General features: G+C 40.7%; 1 protein-coding gene across 1 annotated transcript in view; it reads right to left on the reverse strand.

Moving 5' to 3' along the window:
- The window catches only part of STAB1 (stabilin 1), a 357,595-nt gene that overhangs the window by 217,525 nt on the left and 117,627 nt on the right, over positions 1–22,443 (reverse strand). The window contains exons 20-25 of the mRNA XM_040361004.1: positions 22,313–22,396; positions 17,434–17,520; positions 10,565–10,676; positions 6,741–6,930; positions 4,527–4,620; positions 1,090–1,245 (exon numbers count right to left, since the gene is read on the reverse strand). Coding sequence (XP_040216938.1) covers positions 1,090–1,245; positions 4,527–4,620; positions 6,741–6,930; positions 10,565–10,676; positions 17,434–17,520; positions 22,313–22,396 — 723 coding nt within the window. The remainder of the gene's footprint in view (positions 1–1,089; positions 1,246–4,526; positions 4,621–6,740; positions 6,931–10,564; positions 10,677–17,433; positions 17,521–22,312; positions 22,397–22,443) is intronic.

The following is a 22,443-nucleotide window of genomic DNA, read 5'->3' on the forward strand; positions in this document are numbered from 1 at the left end:
ATTCTCCGTGCCCTATTCCCCCAGTTACTGCATTACAACTTATGAAGGGAGGGGCGGAGAAGTTGGTCCAGCACAGGTAGTAATTAGACATTCCTAAAAGAGGAGAGGACTGTTATGTGTAAGGAGGGAGGAGGCTATGCTAGGCAACTGACTAGGCAAACTTGCCATCGGGTTTAGAGGTACATTACAAGTGAATTTAAAGTCATTTATGAAAAAGAAAAACACTGCAAGTAAGCATTTAAAATGCTTAATTTTTCTGTGGTTTTTAGATGCAACTTTTTTCTGTGACAGGGTCTCTTTAATGCATAGAAGAACACAGTTGGACATACATTAAATAACAACTCTGGCTTAATATTTATTAGATTAATAAATAATTAGGACCTTTAGGTATTTAATGCTGTCCGAGTCCATATTGACAGGAGGTCAGATGGATAAAATGTGATGTGAAATCTTTCCAATGTAGATAAAGTCAGCAACCAAGAACATACTCTCTGTTATAGTAAAGTGTATTTCTGCACAATACTGTGTCAGCTATTAGAGTATTGTGTGTCCACTGTAACGAAGGTCTTCCATTGGTAAACCAGGTCTTACTGGGTTGTCCATAAAAAATAAAAAAACATACTCGCACATCCAATGAACCCAGCATTGCCTGGTGTAAGCCTGCCATTCTGTGTCAGAACTTTGGCTTCTACACCGCCATCTTCTCATCTGATGTCATCAGGGTACCGGCTGCATTTTCTAGCTCCTTCATGACGTGGCAGTGAGTTCTTGGGTCATGTGTAGTGCATCGGAAAGATTCCTGGGATGTGTGGTGTTGGTTTCACAGTTGGCCTAGTGGCTGCGGGATTGGACAGGTGTTCTGGTGACATAATTCTTGCCTAGGTGAGAAATTTTTCTATCCAACTGTGTAACAGAACGGGGCTTGAAAAAACACAGAAAATGGTAGGAGAGGGTGGAAGTCTGTTTTAAAGAGCCGCATGGAAGATTAACAAAGCCTTTTAATAGCTGTACAGCTATACAACCAGGCAAACAATGATACAAATGTATTTATTCAGAATATTCACTAGTTATAAAGAGCTTACTGCTTACCTTGCCAGGCTGGGTAAAGAGGCAGTTGGCATTAACATGGCAGCCTCCTCTAGCCTCCAGGGCACAGTTGTCAATAGGTACACATTCTATCCCATCACCACTCCAGCCATCATTACATTGACACAAGTACCCTGTAGAGTAACTGAGGCAAACGGCCTGCAAGAATCATGCTATGTTGATTAATGACTTGTTTCATGATTATACTCTTTCAACATCAACAAAGCTTGTTTGTAAAAAATCATACTTCAGTCTGTTATTGTACAGCAAAGATCAGACTATCATGAAATGTGATAAAAGCAAAGTGCTGAAACAGACTTTGATAAACTGTAGGTCACATTCTCAACAATCCAAAACCGATACTACACAATGCAACAGAATACCCTATCAGTGATGATATCATTTATAGACTAGGAGTGATCACAACTGCCACTAAACAAAGTGTTCTGCTTGATCTATGTTGTTGGCCCAATGAGTAGTGAAAGTTTGGAAGAATGTAAAAAAAATATATACATTTGAATTACAGATTCAGATTGCCCACCATGCTTTATTCTTGACTACTCTGGTGATCAGATCCCTGCACTGAGTACCCCACTCCACAAAGTATGGTCCCAAGAAAGTGGTATCATAGACTATATTGGATATTTTCCTTTTTTTCTTCTATAGAAAAAACTCAGGTCTTAACTTTGCTTTTAGCTCTCACTAAACTCATATATACTTGTTACTACAACATTGCAGAGTACAAAGCCAGCCTGAATGTGCCACTAAAGGCCAGTTCACACTGGGACTGCATTCTGACAGCCCATTGGACTGTAAAATGCACTGAACCATTGGTGCTTGCACTACTTTTTAAAAACACACAGCACCAAACCGTCTGGTACTGTGGTACCATTTGATTTGGTGCCTGCAAAACACACCGTATTTGCGATCTGTGTTCGGGATGCAATTAATACACTGGCATCTGTATGCAGGTTGCAAGGGCAGTGCGTTCACCTGTGGTGCCAGGAACACACACAGAAGGCGCCATTCCTGCCACTGCATTCTAGTGTGAACTGACCAGACGCTTCTAAAAGTGCTCCTGCAGCAAATCTGTCCACGAGACCACTTTTATCTGATGCAGAACCGACCATATTAAAAAATGATACTAGGGTTATGGCAGCTAGCATTCTAAAATAATTTTTTTAACAGTATAGTGTCACTTTAATCTCATGGCTGGCTGTTTTATGTTTTTCCAATGGACAGATATGTCAATGTTCCTGAAACAACCTTGGGCTACAAATAACCCCTAAGGAGGCACATCAGTCTGATCGGATCTGTCCTCCCATGCCTGACATTACTGCTGTGGATAAAAAAAGATAGTTTGAGTATTTTGACCGCCACGTTTTACCTAAGGCCTGGTTCACAATATTGGGGGTTTGCGGCCCGCATTTGCACGAACATGGCAGCCTATTAATTTGAAGGCTACTGCGCCTGCGTTTCATGCAGGAAAAAGGTTCCCGCACCCCCAAACGCACTGTGTTTTTAGATGCATGGGGGTGTCATTACCCATGCATTTTTAACCACTTCCGTACCCTAGGACGTCATATGATGTCCTGGACTTCAGTGGGGGATATCGGAATGATGCCTGCAGCTACAGGCATCATTCAGATATCCTTTTTTGCAGGCGGCAATTCTGCGCACCAGAAGAATGATCCACCGCTTGATCGTTCTTACAGGTGGCGGGAGATCCCCCCTCCCGCTGCCATCCGGTGCTTCTCCGGGCTCTCCCGTGCCATCAGAGGCCCGGAGAACTAATTGGCCGCTGCTGAACAAAGACCATAGAGATTTCTCTATGACCGTCAGGCCTCGTACACACGATGGGTTAAACAGAGGACAACGGTCTGATGGACCGTTTTCATCGGTCAAAACCGATTGTGTGTGGGCCCCATAGGTTATTTAACCATCGGTTAAAAAAAAAGCCACTTGCTTTAAATGTAACCGATGGATTCCTAACCGATAGGTCAAAACCGATCGTTAGTAGGCACGACCATCGGTTAAAAATCCAGGCATGCTCAGAATCAAGTCGACGCATGCTTGGAAGCATTGAACTTCATTTTTTTCAGCACGTCGTTGTGTTTTACGTCACCGCGTTCTGACACGATCGGTTATTTAACCGATGGTGTGTGGGCGCGACGGACCATCAGTCAGCTTCATCGGTTAACCGATGACAACGGTCCTTCAGACCGTTCTCATCGGATGGACTGATCGTGTGTACGAGGCTTCAGAGGCCCGGGTGTAATGTTATGACGTCACGCCCGGATACCCGGAAGTAAACAAAGCCGCAATCGTGGCTGAAAGCATCAGATCGGTGAATTTTTTTCTCGATCTCATGCTTTCCAGCCTGGAGGAGAGATGTGGGGTCTTAATTACCCTGCATCTCTCCATAAAGAGGACCGGTCGTACACTATTCCTATTACAAGGGATGTTTACATTACTTGTAATAGGAATAAAAGTGATGAAAAAAATGTAAAATAAATAAAGTAAAATAAAAATAAATATATAAAAAAAAAATTAAAACTCCCCAGTAGCTCGCGCTCAGAAGCGAACGTGCACGCAATCCCGCCCACACATGTAAACGCTGTTCAAATCACACATGTGAGGTATCGCCACGTGCGTTAGAGCGAGAGCAATAATTCTAGCACTAAACCTCATCTAACTCAAAACTGGTAACCTGTTAAAAAAAACAAAAAACGTTGCCTATAGAGATTTTTAAGTACCGAAGTGTGGCGCCATTCCACGAGTGTGCGCAATTTTAAAGCGGGAAAAGTTAGGTATCTATTTACTCAGGGTAACATCATCTTTCACTTTATACAAAAAATTGGGCTAACTTTACTGTTTTGTTATTTTTTAATTCATGAAACCGTTTATTTTCCAAAAAAAAGGCATTTGAAAAATTATTGCACAAATACTGTGCGAGATAAAAAGTTGCAAGACTGCCACTTTATTCCCTAGGCCAGGGATAAGCATAGGCTGTCTGCTAAAAAAATATATATAATGTTTGGGGGTTCTGAGTAATTTTCTATTAAAAAAAAAAATATGATTTTTACATGAAGGAGACAAGTGCCAGAATAGGCGCGGTATGGAAGTGGTTACATTTTGCCTGCAGGTGGTTGTGGGTGCAGGAATCGCTGCAAATCATGCACCCGCAACCACCCACAATAGTGTGAACCAGGCCAGATTTGCCACCGATATGAAGTTAGGGTTTGGCTATGTGGATTGTTTTCGCTGCAAAGCAGTTTGCATTCATAAAAATGCATGTCTCAAAGGTTAGAATTTGCAGCCTAAAACAAACCTGACAGGGAGTAATATCACATGTGATAAAGGGCTCATAGGTCAACACTTGGGGATTCAAGTCCTAAACACAAAATATCTGTTTTGCAAGTCCGATAACATTAACTCACATTTTCTGAACATCCACCTCGTTCTTGCTTCTTGCATTCATCCAAGGGTTGACAGAAAGTTCCATCTCCTTCATAGCCATTCTTACACTGACAGCTGGAAGACATATAATAGAGGAGTCAAGGCCTGACTACATTTCTTTATCTAACAAACTATAAAAAAAGGTGCTACATTAATAAGAATAAAATTATAGTAATTAAATGTGGAAATGCTGCGCTTATTGTGATATACTAGAATAACAATTTTAAGCAGTATAATTGTTTCTTTCAAACTGCCTAAAAACACAATAAACATGTTCTCACAGTAACTACAAAACGTATAATTGTTTTATAAACTTCTGTGATACAGTGTTTATTTACTCTACTCGCTGTATTGTGCAAAAGCTGGTGCAGTTCTGCATAGAAACCAATCAGCTCCCAGGTTTTATTGTCAAAACTTAAAGTGGATGTAAACCCAAACACATTAGGGGAAATTTGTCTAAAATTGGAGCACTTAGGGCCAGATCCACAAAAGGGATACGCCGGCGTATCTACTGATACGCCATCGTATCCCTGTTTCAATCTTTGGAACTGATCCACAGAATCAGTTTCCAAAAGATAGGGAGAAGATCCGACATGTGTAAGGGACTTACACTGCTGGATCTTAGGATGCAGTACCGCATCCGCCGCTGGGGGCATTTCGAGTCGAAATGCCGCCTCGGGTATGCAAATTAGCACTTACGGAGATCCACAAAGCTTTTCAGCTTCGTTTTTTCTCCGTAAGTTTTAGTTTGCAATCGTAAAATTAGGGCTGCTTTTACAAAGTGTAAACTGTTTACACCTTGTAAAAGTAGACCCTTCTTACCCGCGACGCTGTTATTTTTTATTTTTTAAAAAAAAAATTCCCGCCGTATCTTTTTTTTTTCCCGCCGCAACTTTTTTTACCCGGCGCGATTCACAAAACTCGGCGTAACGTAAACCGCGATATGCACGTCGGGAAAATGACGTTGGGAGCATGCGCAGTACGTCCGGCGCGGGAGCGCGCCTAATTTAAATGGGACTCGCCCCATGAAAATAGGAATGCCTTGCGCCGGACGGATTTAAGTTACACAGCCGAAAATTTCTAGGTAAGTGCTTTGTGGATCGGGCACTTAGGTAGAAAATTTACGGCAGTGTAACTTAAATGGGAATTTTTACGTTACGGCGGCTCTTTGTGGATCTGGCCCTTAGAATCTGGTGCAGCTGTGCATGGTAGCCAATCCACTTCTAACTTTATATTTTCAAAGCAGGGTTGAGGTTGAAGGAGGCAACAGAGACAGTTCTTATTTCAAAACACTGGTAAGCCCAACTCCCAGGTTAGAGGCTGTATCCTGCTGATTAAAACAAAGTTGTACATAAATTGGTCCTTAACATCTGCAGGCCTAAAGGTCCTTAGTGCATATTAAGGGCCAGATTCTCAAAGGCGTTACGATGGCGCAAAGCCATTTGCGCCGTCGTAAGTCCTAATCTGGCCCGGCCTATCTATGCGACTGATTCTTAGAATCAGTTACGCATAGATATCCCTTAGATCTGACAAGCGTAAGGCTCTTACGCTGTCAGATCTTAAATGCATTTTTTTTCCCGCCGCTAGGTGTCGCCGACGTCGGTTTCCCCGTCGCTTATGTAAATTAGCAATTTACGACGATTCCCGAACGTACGCGCGAACGACACAGAGAATTTACGACGTTTACGTAAGCGTAAACTTGCCCCTGCTAATATGAGGGGCAAGTTTATGTAGGTCCGTCGTATGCCATGTTAAGTATGGCGTCGGGTCAGCGTCGGCTTGTTCCGTCGGTTACGTCGTTTTCCTAAGTCGCACGCGAATACGACTTTACGTCATTGACGCACACGTCGGCGTCATTGATGTTTTCCATCGACAACTGGAGCATGCGCACTGGGCTATTTTAAGCCCGGCGCATGCGCAGTTCGATCGGCGCGGGGCGCGCTTAATTTAAATACAAGCTGCCCCCTTTGAATTACGCGGCCTTAAGCCGGGCCAATTACACTACGCCGACGCAAATTAAGGAGCAAGTGCTTGAAGAATATGGCACTTGCTCCAGTAAGTTGCGGCGGCGTAGTGTAAATGGCTTACGCTACGCCGCCGCAGATTCTACAAGAATCTGGCCCCAGGAGACCACAAAATAGAAAAAGTTTAGATTTGTGCTACGTCCACTCATTCAATGACAATACACATATTACCTGGTGGTGTTATCATCAGTAGATACACAGACTGCATCTAAATGGCAAAATTGTGTTGCATTTAATGATCTGCATGGCTCTGAATGCTGGTCGCAGAATTCTCCCACATAACCATCTTTGCATCTTCCACTCTGGCACACCCCTCTACTTCCTGGGCGGTTATCACATGTTCCGTGCATGCACCTGCAGTCTGATTGCACCCACAAAGAAAATAAGGCATTAGGTAGTAACAAACAATATGGACATTACATTTTAATTCCAGAATAAATGATTTCCATTGTAAAAAGAGCTGTAAGGGTTAGATTATCTGTCAACTTTTTAATTGCCATCTGTGGGCCGTTTGGTAGATGTCTCCTCACTTTCTGTCTATTTGACCACTATCAGATAGAAAAGGATGTGAGGGAAATCACGTTCTACCGGTTTCCTAATAAATGGGTATCAGAGAGTACAGGAAGTGAAGAAGGCTGCAAAAAACAAAACATTCTAGTAGTAAGTGGAAGTTTACAACCCCTGTCAGGGTTTTATTTGCACTTGTGTAACCACAAGGCAGAATTTCCTGTTTAGGTGATTGAGAAAGAAGTTAGGGAAGCAAAAAAAATAACAAAAACTAATACTGTGAAAAAGGTTTAGAACCCCTATAAGTGTTTAATTTCTATATGTATTGTAAATAAAAGGTAGGCTGTATTGGACTATAATGGCATCGTATGAGCAACTGATAGACAGTCAAAATTAGAATGCAAAAATATTTTTATTACAAAGTAAAAGAAGTCTCTAAGCATTTACAGTAAAATATTGATTGTGACAACCATAAATCAGCTTATCATTAACATTGTATTAACAATGATGTATACAAAACATCAAATATTGTGCAGTGTATATAAACTCTACATGTTACATGCAACATGTAGAGTTTATAAACACTGCACAATATTTGATGTTTTGTATACATCAATGTTAATGCCATACTTAACATGGCATACGGAGGACTGGCGTAAGGTTACCCCTCATATAGCAGGGGTAACCTTACGCTTACGGAAACGACGACGACGCGGCGCAACTTCCTTCGGGAATCGGTGTATCAGGCTCATTTGCATAGTCAAATGAGAACTGAACGTAAACGCCACCTAGCGGCCGGCGTCGCATTACATCTAAGATCCGACGGTGTAAGTGACTTACACCTGTCGGATCTAGGCCGTATCTATGCGAAAATGATTCTATGAATCATACGCATAGATACCCGGGGCCAAAAACAGAGATACGACGGTGTTTCCTGGGATACACTGTCGTAACTCTTCTGAGAATCTGGCCCTATATGTGTACTCATGAGGCAGACATCCCCTAAAAAGCGTGTACTATGTAATGGTCTAAACAGTGGAGTTATTTTTTAAATACGGTTTAATTATCACTTTCTAGGAAAAAGTAAATTACTTGACAACTTCTGATTGCATGTTGTATGTTAAATAAATAATAATAATAAAAAGAGCTAATTGCTGCAATGCTCACTTTTTTTTATGGTGCTGCTTACGCACATACACAGAAAAATAAAACGTACATGCGGCGTTTTTTTCTGATGCAGACCACCACTATGCATAGCAGTGCATTAATGTGTGCTCTAAAGCACTGCATTGTATGTGCTTCAGAGCTGTGCTATCTTAGTGGCATGGGATGCCATTTAAAATAAAAGGAACTGCAACATGTGTTAACTTGCATGTTAATGTGCATTAAGACACTGTGCATGTTACCACAATGCACCACACAGGTGTGATTTAGCCCTAAGTTTATGCTCATCATGTAGCACAGCGGAGGAATTATTGCATTAGTGGACTGTAGGAAAACTTCTTTAATATATCACAATGAGCGGGAATATTTTATGTGTTCACAGTCCTTTTTTTTTGTGAAGAGTATGAGCACCATGAACACATGCACATTATAACACCAACTCAGATTTGGGAAATTTCAGTTCCACATCTTACCAAATAGCCAATATAACATTTAACCACTTGACGTCTTTGACAAAAGACGTCAACAGCTCAGCTCTCAGGTGCCAACTGGACATCTTTGGACGTCATTTAAAGTGCATTACCCGCGCGCGCCTCTGGGGGGCGCGCAGCGGGTAAACACTGTCCCGGCGCATTGCTGGGAAGCCGATGCGTGTACCTGGCGGCCGCGATGTCCGCCGGGTACACACGATCGTCGGGAACACAGCAGGGACGTGGAGCTCTGTGTGTAAACACAGAGCTCCACGTGCTGTCAGAGGAGAGGAGACCGATCTGTGTCCCTTGTACATAGGGACACAGCATCGGTCACCTCCCCCAGTCACCCCCCTCCCCCCACAAAGTTAGAACACACCCAGGATACACATTTAACCCCTTCCTCACCCCTAGTTTTAACCCCTTTACTGCCAGTCACATTTATACAGTAATTAGTGCATTTTTATAGCACTGATCGCTGTATAAATGTGAATGGTCCCAAATTTGTGTCAAAAGTGTCCGATACGTCCGTCGCAATATCGCAGTCCCAATAAAAATCGCAGATCGCCGCCATTACTAGTAAAAAATAAAAAAAATCATAATTCTGTCCCCTATTTTGTAGGCGCTATAACTTTTGCGCAAACCAGTCGCTTATTGCGATTTTTTTTTACAAAAATACGTCGAGAAATACGTATCGGCCTTAACTGAGAAAAAAAAATAGTTTTTTTTTTTTTAAAAATGGGATATTTATTATAGCAACAAGTAAAAAATATATATATATTTTTTAAATTGTCGCTCTTTTATTGTTTATAGCGCAAAAAATAAAAACCACAGAGGTGATCAAATACCACCAAAATAAAGCTCTATTTGTGGGGAAAAAAGGACGTAAATTTTGTTTGGGAGCCACGTCGCACGACCGCGCAAATGTCAGTTAAAGCGACGCAGTGCCGGAAGCTGAAATTTCGCCTGGGCACGAAGGGGGTTTATGTGCCCAGTAAGCAAGTGGTTAATAACCCAAATATTAATATAAACATATTACCCTCATTCTGAATCACATCATCAGCAAAGACTAAAAAAGTCGTTATGATCTCCATCTTATTTTTTGTTATGTGAACTATTTGGTGTACAGTATAGCAGAATAAAGAATTGGAAAATGTTGATTTAGTGTTAATAATCAGGATTCCTATATACAGTAATGCAAATTTGTTTGTCAAGCTCCATACTTTTTAGAAATGTGTTATGATCAGCACTAAATGATTATGGCAATGTATTTCTGCTGGCTGTGATCCAACAAAAAAGTGCGACGGTCAAGTGATGATGTAATTCTTTATTCTGTATTTCTATATTACTTTGGGGAAATGAGTCGAACACAACCAAGAGTCTGCAGAGGAGTGATTTGCATTGGCTCACAAGGAGCGGTACAGATAAAAAAATACTTTTTTAAACACACTTTGTATTTGTTCAAAATAACAAACAGCTCAATAAACTTTGAGGCCTCATGCACACTGGACGTTTTTGGACGTTTTTACAGCAGCGGTTTTTGGCAGTAGACCTTTTTTTTTTCTACAGTCATTAAACTCTCCCATCATGTTATCCTATGTGTCCAGGCACACATAGACTGTTATTAGCAGTTTTGGGCAGTGGTGTTTTTGAGCAGTAAAAACTAGCAATAAAAAGAGACGTTTTTCCAGCTGTAAAAACGTTCTAACGCTGATAAACGCTAAAAAACACTATTGCAAAAACTATGAAAAAATCTGAAAAAAGTTGAAAAACTCACTGCAAAGCTACTGGCGTTTTTATAACCTTATTTTAACGTCCAGTGTGCATGAGGCCTTAGAGTCCCATTTTTCTCACCTTCTTCACATTCATCTCCATGCTTATTGGGATCAGAACAAATATGGCAAGCAATTCCTTTATATTTCTCAAAGCATATACACTTCCCGCTCCCACGAATGCCGTCACTGCACTGTATGGGATATGAAGCAGAACTCAATGTAATGGGCACTGTGTGCAGTAGTGTTCTCCACATTTCACAGAACATCATGCTTATAAGCAGTGGTGCAGTTCATAGTAATTCTTATGCCACGTACACACCATCACTTTATGTGATGGAAAAAAACTACATTTCCTGTGAAGTAAAAAACAAAGTTTTTGAAACTTCAATTTTCAAAAACGACATTGCCTACACACCATCGTTTTTTCACAATGCTCTAGCAAAGCGAGGTTACGTTCACCACTTTTTTCCATTGAAGCTCGCTTCATAACTAGCTTCTGGGCATGCGCGGGTTTAAAAATGTTGTTTTAAACGTTGTTTTTTGCTCCACACGGTCAATTTCTGTGAAACAAAAAACGACGTTTTGAAAAACGACACATAAAATTGAAGCATGCTTCAATTTTTTTTGTCGTTTTTCACAAGACATAAAACAACGTTTTCCCCCACACACGGTCATTTAAATTGACGTTTTTAAAAATGTCGTTTTTTTTCATCACATAAAGTGATGGTGTGTACGCAGCATCAGGGGTTTCATGGAAACATCTTAAAAATCTGCTAAATCTCCAAAATTGAAAATGAAACCTTAAAGTGATATTGAAGTCTTATTTTTTTATTATTTTTTGCACAAAGCAGCAACAATTCTTCTCTTCTGGGCCCACTGCTGGCCCCTCCTGCCTTCAAGCCCCCGTCCCTCAGCAAGCTGCTTGCTAGGGGGGTACTCATGCTGGTTTTCTCCAGGGTCTCACTGTGGGCATCTATAGACACACAAAGTGCAGCTCAAGCCCCACCCCCTGCTCTATTATCACTGGATTTGATTGACAGAAGCAGGAGCCAATGTCTCTTACTGCTAGCAATCTGCCCTGTGAGAAGGGAAAGAGCAGAGAGAGAAGCTCAAGTGAGTATTTAGAATAAGCTGGAGGGAGCGCTTCACCTAAAAGTTTTTTCTTACCTTAATGCACAGAATGCATTAAGATACATAAAAAAAATCTTTAGCTTTTACTACCACTTTAAAGCTGAACTTTTTTTTGAGGTTATTAGCGCAGTTTTTTGTTTTTCCAGAGATAGAGCACCGATGGCTCGATTCACATGTATAGACATTTTACAGGGCATCTCATGTTAGCCGAGTGGGTCTGCTTTGTGCAGTTTACATTCTCTGATTGGTATACCATATTCAAAAAACAGGGCTGGTCTGAATCTGAATGTGTGGCTGAGATTAACCTTTTAAAATTTTTACATGAATACTTGACAATTTCTATATGTGGGCGAGATCATGGAAACTAGGATGTTCAAAAATGCACCTCGATCACTAAAAAAAAAGAATTCCCAGACCACCAGATTCCTAAGTATGATAAACTCCATATTGCGCATACTGTATATCTGGATGGAAAAAATTATGCCTTTAGCAAGAAGGTGCTCTGTATGCATTTCAAGTCTTTACTTCCTGTAACAATTTATAATAAAGTGGATCCAAAGACAGAAGGCTTTTTACCTTAATGCATTGTAGGTATAAAAAAAAAAACTTCTACAAGTAGCTTCCCTCTCAGCCCTTCCTAAATATTTGATAAATGCACAGTAAATATAAAACTTCTAAAACCATAAAAGGTCCAAAGTTCAAATAAAACACTGTAGCAGCGCTATTCCCAGACCAACGTCTGAAACACTTCTATATGTCCATAATATATAGGAAATCAGATGATAGTGCTGATAGATAGGCAGAGAAAATCTTCAATTAGTGCTTCCTTCACCAGAGGGGGCGTTCACCACGTGGGGGGATAAACCCCTTAAGGGGATGCACTCACCACAATTAAGCAAAAGTAAAGCCTTGAGCATATGTCTCTGTATATCTCCTGGATGTTGCACTCTCCACCAGCCAATGTGTTTATGTTCAATCAAATCGCCATCACATGGAAACAGAGGGAACTCAAATAGTGTGATATTGTTTTAAATAAGTGTAAATTTTATTGAGCCCCAAACACATCCCCTAATACATTCAGCGTACCATAAATATAATAGTGACAAGCAAAGATAACAAATAGATGCAGACTTTTTTTCCTGTTCCTGGTTCCAAAAGGCTGTGCACAGTGTTAGGTCATTGGATTAGCGTCACGCCCTGACGTTTCGTCCTTAATTGACTTCTCAATTGACTGTCCGGCCAGAAAGACTCACAGGCACAGTACTGGCATCTATTTGTTATCTTTGCTTGTCACTATTATATTTATGGTACGCTGAATGTATTAGGGGATGTGTTTGGGGCTCAATAAAATTTACACTTATTTAAAACAATATCACACTATTTGAGTTCCCTCTGTTTCCATGTGATGGCGATTTGATTGAACATAAACACATTGGCTGGTGGAGAGTGCAACATCCAGGAGATATACAGAGACATATGCTCAAGGCTTTACTTTTGCTTAATTGTGGTGAGTGCATCCCCTTAAGGGGTTTATCCCCCCACGTGGTGAACGCCCCCTCTGGTGAAGGAAGCACTAATTGAAGATTTTCTCTGCCTATCTATCAGCACTATCATCTGATTTCCTATATATTATGGACATATAGAAGTGTTTCAGACGTTGGTCTGGGAATAGCGCTGCTACAGTGTTTTATTTGAACTTTGGACCTTTTATGGTTTTAGAAGTTTTATATTTACTGTGCATTTATCATTGTTTTTCCCGTTTTAAGCAGCAGCTTTTATCTTGTTTGTTTATCTGAATACTTGTGCCCAATATTACCTCAGTTTGCATCTTAAGCGCAGAGCAGTGCTGTAATTTAGAAGGAAGGGCGACATCAGCATTTTTGAGCTTCCTAAATATTTACCTGCTTCTAGTCTTAATCCAGTGATGTGCACAAGAGTCTTGGCTCTCTCTCCTCATTGACTTAGACACAGCAGTTGAAGCCATTGGCTCCTGCTACTGTCAATCACAGCCAGTGAGGAGGGAGGGGGGTGAGGCCAAGCAAAGCACTTACAGCCAGCTCGGGAGCAAGCACACGCAAGTGGCTTGCTATGGGGGCATCCAGCAGGGGGGTGGGGCCAGGAGCATCAGAGGAAGAACTAAGAGGAGGATTGGGGCTGCTCTGTGCAAATTTATTGCACAGAGCAGGTAAATATATCATGATTGTTATTTTTAAGTAATAAAAAGTTTGCCTTTAGAATCGCTTTAAAAAAAGAAACAAAAATATTTAGTACTATTATCATCAACATTTTTACGTTGAAACTCTGGTTAAAGATAGTATACGCGCCCCTTGAAAAGATTTGGCTCATGTATGAAGGCATGATGTTGCCAACATCCCTATATCAATGCAAAAAATGGATACCTCTAAACGAGGTGGGACTTTTAGGGCAACAAAAAAGTATTGGTGACAACTAGGTCATAAAAATATAGAAATGTATTACATTTAATCAAGACATAAATACTTCACAATAATGCATCACGTTAAAAAGTGGAAAATTCTAATTTAGAAAAATTGCTGCTAAAGGATCATCGTGTACCTCAGGACAAAGCTAAGGGTGTGGATGGTCGTTTCCGACGCGTTTCGAATATTTTTAATGATACATCCTTCTTCAGGGAGCATTAGCAGTTAAATTTTTCTGAAAAGATGGAATATGAAGAAATACATTTAAAGAAAGAAAAAACACTTGTTACTAGACATAAACATTGCAGCATGTGGACATTATGGGGAGGGAATAGGAGGGCTCAATATGCAAAGGAAAAAGACTCACCCTCTCCCAAGCATGGAGCGCCTAGATCATCCCCAGGGAGCTTGTGTGTGCACCGGAACCAGGATGGCCAAGCCAGGTGATTTATTCAATGCCCATCGGGTTCCCCCACTCCAAGAGGGCTCCAGAACCATGGGGGGTGTGTGAGATAACAAAAGTATCCACCAAAAGGTGTCAGCAGCCAAAAGTAGATGTTAAGTGTCACGACTGGGAGGAAAAATTTAGATAGATATAGGGATGTCATTAAGTTATCACTTGACAAGCAAAGCCAAGAGTGAAAATAGAGCGCCTTGAGAAGTACTCACCACTCCTAGTTGATCAGCTCAATAAAGGTGAAAAGGCATTCCAGTCAAGGGTGCAATATAGAAAAAGGACCAAAGACCAAAATAACCTCCCACTCCAACAGGAGTTTTGATTGATTTGAATTTTTTTTGATTCTTTTATTTTATTGTTTCTTTTCTGCTCCAATCTTGTTTTGAATTGCAATTTTTCATTTACAAAATTTCCTTCCGTCCACGTTGGACTGGATTGGATCCTACAGGTGGTCCTACCCCTCCTTATGGGCGGCGGGAACTTTCCCTTTTGTGCGGATACTATCATGTCCTCCCTTGCTGGCCATGACTCGGTGACTGGGCGCCCACGGCGGCGTCGTTTGTGACGCGCCGAGTGTGCGACTCCAGCTACTGCTCCTGCCGCATCATAGCCGCGTGACCTCCTGCGCACCCGATTGGTTGCGTTGTGGTCGCGCGGCATCTGGGATGCGACGGGATGTTTCCGACCATGTGTCGTATGACGCACTGGATGTGCGACACCGGCTGTCGGGCCGTAATGCTGCGCTTACAATTGGTTGCAGCAAGGTCACCTGACGCCGGTGTCTGCACTGAATGTACCCCTCACTTTCAATGCAGCTGCCTTGGAGATGGCGAGGGTGATTTCTGACATGCGCCCATCGTCCTCCCCACAAGCAATTTCATTACCTGGTCTTAGGACAGCTGCACTGCTAATGGAGTGGATGACTCACACCTGGGGCCCTGTCTTAAAAGTAAGTATAAAAGGGAGTCAGGGGGGCTTTGTCAGCACTCCCTTTCCTCCCATCTCCTGTTGGAGTGGGAGGTTATTTTGGTCTTTGGTCCTTGGTCCTTTTTCTACATTGCACCCTTGACTGGAATGCCTTTTCACCTTTATTGAGCTGATCAACTAGGAGTGGTGAGTACTTCTCAAGGCACTCTATTTTCGCTCTTGGCTTTGCTTGTCAAGTGATAACTTAATGACATCCCTATATCTATCTAAATTTTTCCTCCCAGTCGTGACACTTAACATCTACTTTTGACTGCTGACACCTTTTGGTGGATACTTTTGTTATCTCACACACCCCCCATGGTTCTGGAGCCCTCTTGGAGTGGGGGAACCCGATGGGCATTGAATAAATCACCTGGCTTGGCCGTCATGGTTCCGGTGCACACACAAGCTCCCTGGGGATGATCTAGGCGCTCCATGCTTGGGAGAGGGTGAGTCTTTTTCCTTTGCATATTGAGCCCTCCTATTCCCTCCCCATAATGTCCACATGCTGCAATGTTTATGTCTAGTAACAAGTGTTTTTTCTTTCTTTAAATGTATTTCTTCATATTCCATCTTTTCAGAAAAATTTAACTGCTAATGCTCCCTGAAGAAGGATGTATCATTAAAAATATTCGAAACGCGTCGGAAACGACCATCCACACCCTTAGCTTTGTCCTGGGGTACACGATGATCCTTTAGCAGCAATTTTTCTAAATTAGAATTTTCCACTTTTTAACGTTGATGCATTATTGTGAAGTATTTATGTCTTGATTAAATGTAATAAATTTCTATATTTTTATGACCTAGTTGTCACCAATACTTTTTTGTTGCCCTAAAAGTCCCACCTCGTTTAGAGGTATCCATTTTTTGTATATGCGCCCCTTTACCTTCTCAAACCACCACTGCCCACAGGAAAAATAAATGCAAATATATACTCAAAATTATATATATATACACACACACACACACACCTGGTGATCGGTAAATTCAGACGCTAAACACCACAGTTGATTGCCGTGTAGCTCAGCCTAGACATGTTTCATCAAACTGATTTCTTTGATGAAACATCACTGGGCTGAGCTACACGGCAATCAACTGTGGTGATTAGCGTCTCAATTTACCGATCACCGTGTGTGAAATCGTTCTAGGAGCAGAGAGACAAGCAAGTGAGAGTGAGAGTTGTAGGCTCAGTTCCGGGTTTGCCGTGACCGCTATATATCGCATGCACCGCTGCTAGTCTCTTGCTTCTGAAAAAGGATTTTGTTTGAAGTGCCTTGTTTTTCTTGGAAGGATGTGAGTGCAATATTTGGAGATTTTATGAGTGCTGATTTAATAAATGGTTTTACAGTACTTCACTATTGCAAGCACTTATTTATTCTTAGATGTGGAGAACACTGGTTTACTGAACACTGTTGGAATTGCCTAGGAGACCTTGGAGAGTTTTACTAAGCTTTAATGCCAAGCATGTGAATGCTAGGCATATTCTTGTGGTGAGTGCAAATCCTTAAGGGGGCGGAGTCACAGAAACACAATTGGTGTGGTGGAAGCATTATATCAAGTTTTTCTGAGAAGATTGCATGTTTGTTTCAGTTTGAAGCACTTGGAAAACACTACAATTTATGGACTTGATTTTTTTGATTCTTTCCACACTTTAGGTGTGGGTTTTAGATGACCACTTATAAACACTTGTTTAGAGATAATATATAAATTGTAGTATATATTTTCTACATTTTCTTTTTATTCTCATGTTTAATTTAATTAATTTTTTTTACACTTTATCACGTGGTGATTTAGTTTATATTATTTACATGTTTTAGATATGTTTATATGATTTATGAACACAGCGCTAAAAAAAATTCATTTACATTTTTGCATATATAACATTCTTTTGTTACCAATTGTGTTTAATTCTGCTGTACCAATGTGAAAAAACAAAAACAACATCTCCACACTTACATGACCCCGTCCATAGCATGGGTTAGAGAATCCCGCAGGACATGGTTTGCAGTCTGGACCATGGAAACCCTGGCAACATCCATACACCTAAAAAATAAAAATGTAATTATTTTCAGCCAGTGGCTATAAGTTGTTAAATGGTTAGTTCACCTTTTCAGAAAAGTTTAAGTAAAAGTGAACTAACACACCCTTCCCACCCCAATTCCCCTGGTCCCTGCTGTACCTACCTATGTGAGTGATGAGCTGTCAGTGTACATAAAGCCAGTATAGCGGTTTGGGGATCTGCAATCCCCTAAAATCTTCCCCTTTTTTTATGTAGAGCTTTGGGGATGGATCAGATCAATTCTGATTGGTCAGCACAGGCTCATAACCACTCGGAATTGCTATGATCGATCCTGAAAGCCTTACAGAAAGAAGCGGGAAAAGAGCGGGAAACGTTACACCGGCTGTGTAGGCACTGACTGCTCATCACTCACAGATATTAGTACATTGGGGACCAGGAGGTGGAGAGGTTGTAGTCCGTTAGTTCACCTTTTCATTTTTTCTAAAAACGTAAACGTAAAGTGGTTGTAAACTCCTACCTATACCCAACAAAGTAACTTGGCCCAGGTGACACTAGGTGAAACAAATCCTCCTACATATTGTTGTACCTGTTTATCTGCAGCCTTGTGTCCTGCACATCTTTGTCAAAAAAAGAGATGAAAGATTTTTCACAGACTCACAAAGCAGGGGGCAGGGAACTGTATTTACACACTGTACAAAACCTGAGAGCTGCTTGGAGGAAAGGGGACACACCCCCCTCACACAACACACAGGAACAGAGCTGAGGCTGTTAATCACAGGCTGTGTGCTGGAGATCCCTCCCTTGTCACCTTCTTTTCGCTTGGTGTCAAGAAAACTTTTCAGAAGGGATTAATACTCATGTTTTACAGAAAGGCAAGTAAACACTAAAGCCATATGTGCTTGGTTCACATTTAATGTCTGGGGTTCACAACTACTTTAAGCTAAATGCAGCTTTGTTATGAATGAAAAGAAAATACTCCAATAAATATATTCAATAGATTAATAGCATTTTTTTGGTGCAGTGCTACCTACTTTGGTTCTGTATATACAGTTGTTCTCATAAGTTTACATACCCTGGCAGAAATTATGATTTCTTGGCCATTTTTCAGAGAGTATGAATGATCACACAAAAACATTTCTTTCACTCATGGTTAGTGGTTGGCTCAATCAAATGTGTTTACTCTTTTTAAATCATAATGACAACAGAAACTACCTAAATTACCCTGATCAAAAGTTTACATACCCCAGTTCTTAATACCATGTATTGCCCCCTTTAACATCAATGACAGCTTGAAATCCTTTGTGGCATTTGTGGATGAGGAACCGAAGTTTGGCACCATTCCACGAGTGTGCGCAATTTTAAAGCATGACCTGGTAGGTATCTATTTACTCAGCGTAGCATCATCTTTCACATTATTCAAAAAATAAATAAATGCCTGGCTAACTTTAGTGCTTTGTTTTTTTAATTCATGAAAGCATTTGAAAAATACTGTGTGACATAAAAAGTTGCAACAGCTGACTTTTTTTCCCCAGGGTCTCTGCTAAATATATATATATATATATATATATATATATATATATATATATATATATTTATTTATATATTTATATATAATGTTTGAGGATCCCGAGTAATTTTCTTGAAAAAAATGATGATTTGACATGTAGGAGAAAAGTGTCAGAATTGGCTTGGGAGGCAAGTGGATAAATTAAGTTTACCGAATGCTCCGAATAACAAAACAAAATTTGTACAAAATTAGAATCGAATTTCATTTAAATTCAAACTGTAAACATATTTCTGAAATCAAATACTGTGTATTTTTAAAGTTTCATTTCAAAATAATGCTATTTTAGTTAAAGGGGTTGTAAAGGTTAGTTTTTTGTTTTCTAAATAGGTTCCTTAAGCTAGTGCATTGTTGGTTCACTTACCTTTTCCTTTGATTTCCATTCTAAATGTTTTTTTTCTTTGTCTGAATTTCTCACTTCCTGTTCCTCCTCAGTAAGCTTGCCCCCATCATCCAAGCTGTTCTGGCTGGGGGTTAGTCAGCCAGAACAGCTTACTGAGGAGGAACAGGCAGTGAGAAATTCAGACAAAGAAAACAAAGAAAAAAAACATTTAGAAGGGAAATCGAAGGAAAAAGGTAAGTGAACCAACAATGCACAAGCTTAAAGGAACCTATTTAGAAACACAAATTGAACCTTTACAACCCCTTTAAGCCAAAGGCGAATTAAATTGTCATTGTAATCACAAAGAAATGTTTAAATGTAAACATTTTGGCTGTCGCATGGTTAATTAAAATAAAATTTGATAAAATACTGTATTCATCGGCGTATACCGCGCACTTGTTTCCCCTTAAAATAAGGGGAAAATGTGGGTGCGCGATATACGCCGATACGCGCTTCCCGCGCTCAGTTTGAATGCCAGTGCAGTACACTTGGCTACATTCGGCCAGGCTCGGCTTCGCTCGTGCTCACGCATAAACGTCACAGAGCGTGAGCACGAGTGAAGCCAAGCCTGGCCAAATGTAGCCGAGTGTACTGCACTCGGTATATGTCGGCGCAGGCATTCAAACTGAAAGCGGGAAGTGGCGATTCGACGGGGAGACAGCGTGGGAGAAGCCGGGAGGACACCACTGAAGCCGCAGACGGAAGCTGGACCCGACGAGGCCGCCGATGGACGCCACTCAAGACACCAAAACTGTAAGTATTAAAATGTTTTTTTTACAGGAATTGCGCCGGAGCGCGCAATACCCCGATAAATACAGTACATAAAATGAACAAATATGAATTGATTGAATCAACCAAATTTAACAAAACAAAATAACTAGATTAACGAATCGAAATGAAAGGAAACAATTTTTCATGCACATGTCTAATTCAAAAAAAATGTAATCATAGGTGACGCCCTTGCGTTAAAGAATATGTAGGCCCAACATTTCATATCCTGATATGCGCCTGCTGTACCAAGTACCGTATTTGCCGGTGTATAAGGCGACCAGGCGTATAAGACGACCCCCTAATTTTATATTTTTTTAAGATTTTTTTGCCTGTCCTCACCGTATAAGACGACCCCCCTTCCGAGGCTTCCGACGCTTCATATTTCTTCCTTCTGGAGCCATATTCTTCTTCGTTCTTGCTGGAGCTAGAGACATATTCTTCTTTCTTCTTGCTGGAGCTGGAGCCAATCATGGGGAGCGATGTATTCTATTAATGAATACAAAGCCTGCTTGGATTGGCAGAGGCTGTAACATCATCTGCCCACGCCTCTCTGACTCTCAAAGCCAATCCGGGCAGGCTATTGTATGTAGCCTGCTCGGATTGGAAGAGGTTGTTACTCCAATCTGAGCAGACTCTGTATTCATTTGAATACATCGCTCACCGGGATTGGCTAAGCGATATATACTGTATGTAGACAAAGCTACAAACAGTATTACCACACATCCAGCAGGCATCCAAGCAGCTGACCCGACGTATAAGACGACCCCTGCTTCTTGGCCAGTTTTTTTTAAGTGTAAAAGGTAGTCTTATACGCCAGCAAATACAGTACTTGTATTAAAAAGTATCCTGTTCTCTTTGTATTGCTTCCTTTGTGTGAATACCCTGGCCTTCCTGCCAATCTCAATCCTTTCCTATTAAAAACTGACCACACGAAGCAGGAGAACACATTGTGGTCAGTTTCTAGCTATGCTGAAAACTCAGCCTGCTTTCCTTCAATGATCAGTCACCCCTCACAGTATTTCACTGGAAAGATCAGTGTACTGTTGCTTCTCCTCCCCCCAACTATTACCTGAGAACAGAGAAATATGCCGATAAATACAGTATGTGATCACTTATAAAAAAGGAAAAAAAGGTATTTATAATGTTTTTTTAAATGTATAGAAATGTTTTACCTTTCATTTCTAGTTTAAACTGAATGGATTGTTTTACAAGATATGGGTTTAAATATACTTTAATTGCTTTATAGTCAGATCACCAGGTTGGCTGTGTTGTGTGGCAGCACTGGATAGACTGAAATACAAATCCTCGGTCTGGTAAAACCCATATACAGGCGGTTCCCAGGTTAAAAACACGATGGGGTCTGTAGGTTAGTTCTTAAGTTGAGTCTTTTGTAAGTCGGAACTGGTAAATTTTTTAAGTGTAGCTCCTACCAAAAAAAACTATTTTTAAGCTTTTTGGATAGCATAGGGAAGGGTTATCACCCCTGTAATGTTTGTTTTGCTGTCTGTGCCCCTGTTCAGAAGACTTCACCTCACAATCTGTCCCTTTGATAATTAGATTTTGAAAATTTGGGATTGTTGTGGAAACAAGTCTTGGTGATAATGCATTAGTGGAGACACTTTATCCTACGATAACCCTTACAGGAGTGAATTTCCCTTCCTAGGGGGAGATTTTTTCTCACTTCCTGTTGTCTCCCTCCATCTGCAAGTAGGAGTCATTTGTAAGTCGGATGTTTGTAACTAGGGGGGCCGCCTGTATAGTATGTATTTTGAAGGTGTATTCAGCTGTTTGACTGGAGTTTAACTTCAATGCTTAACATACATTTATAAAAGTGTCTAACATAGCATTTTCAATATTCTAATTTCTAGGCACAGAAAAACAGTTTTCAAGTTCAACGGGGCTACAAATAACCTGTGACAGATCTGGTAAAAAGTGCATTTAATTGTTGCGTCACCCCTACATCTCTCATTCATGACTGTCTATATAAATAGCAAAACGCCCTTCTTTCCAAGGGCCATTTTAGCAGCAAAGTTGTTACTTAAAAAAAAACATTTAAAAATAATAAAAATAATAGCATATTCTTGTTATTGGTACTTACAACAACTGTGCGACTGCAGTTTCTGGAACACCCAATTCTACTAGTACCATTATAAGTAAAGCTGCATTCCTTGTTAATTATACCCTGCATATTAAGGCAAAAAAAATATGTTAAGCTCAGGAAACTTAGAG

This window comes from Rana temporaria, chromosome 7 (genome assembly GCF_905171775.1).
Source record: "Rana temporaria chromosome 7, aRanTem1.1, whole genome shotgun sequence".
NCBI lineage: Eukaryota > Metazoa > Chordata > Amphibia > Anura > Ranidae > Rana > Rana temporaria.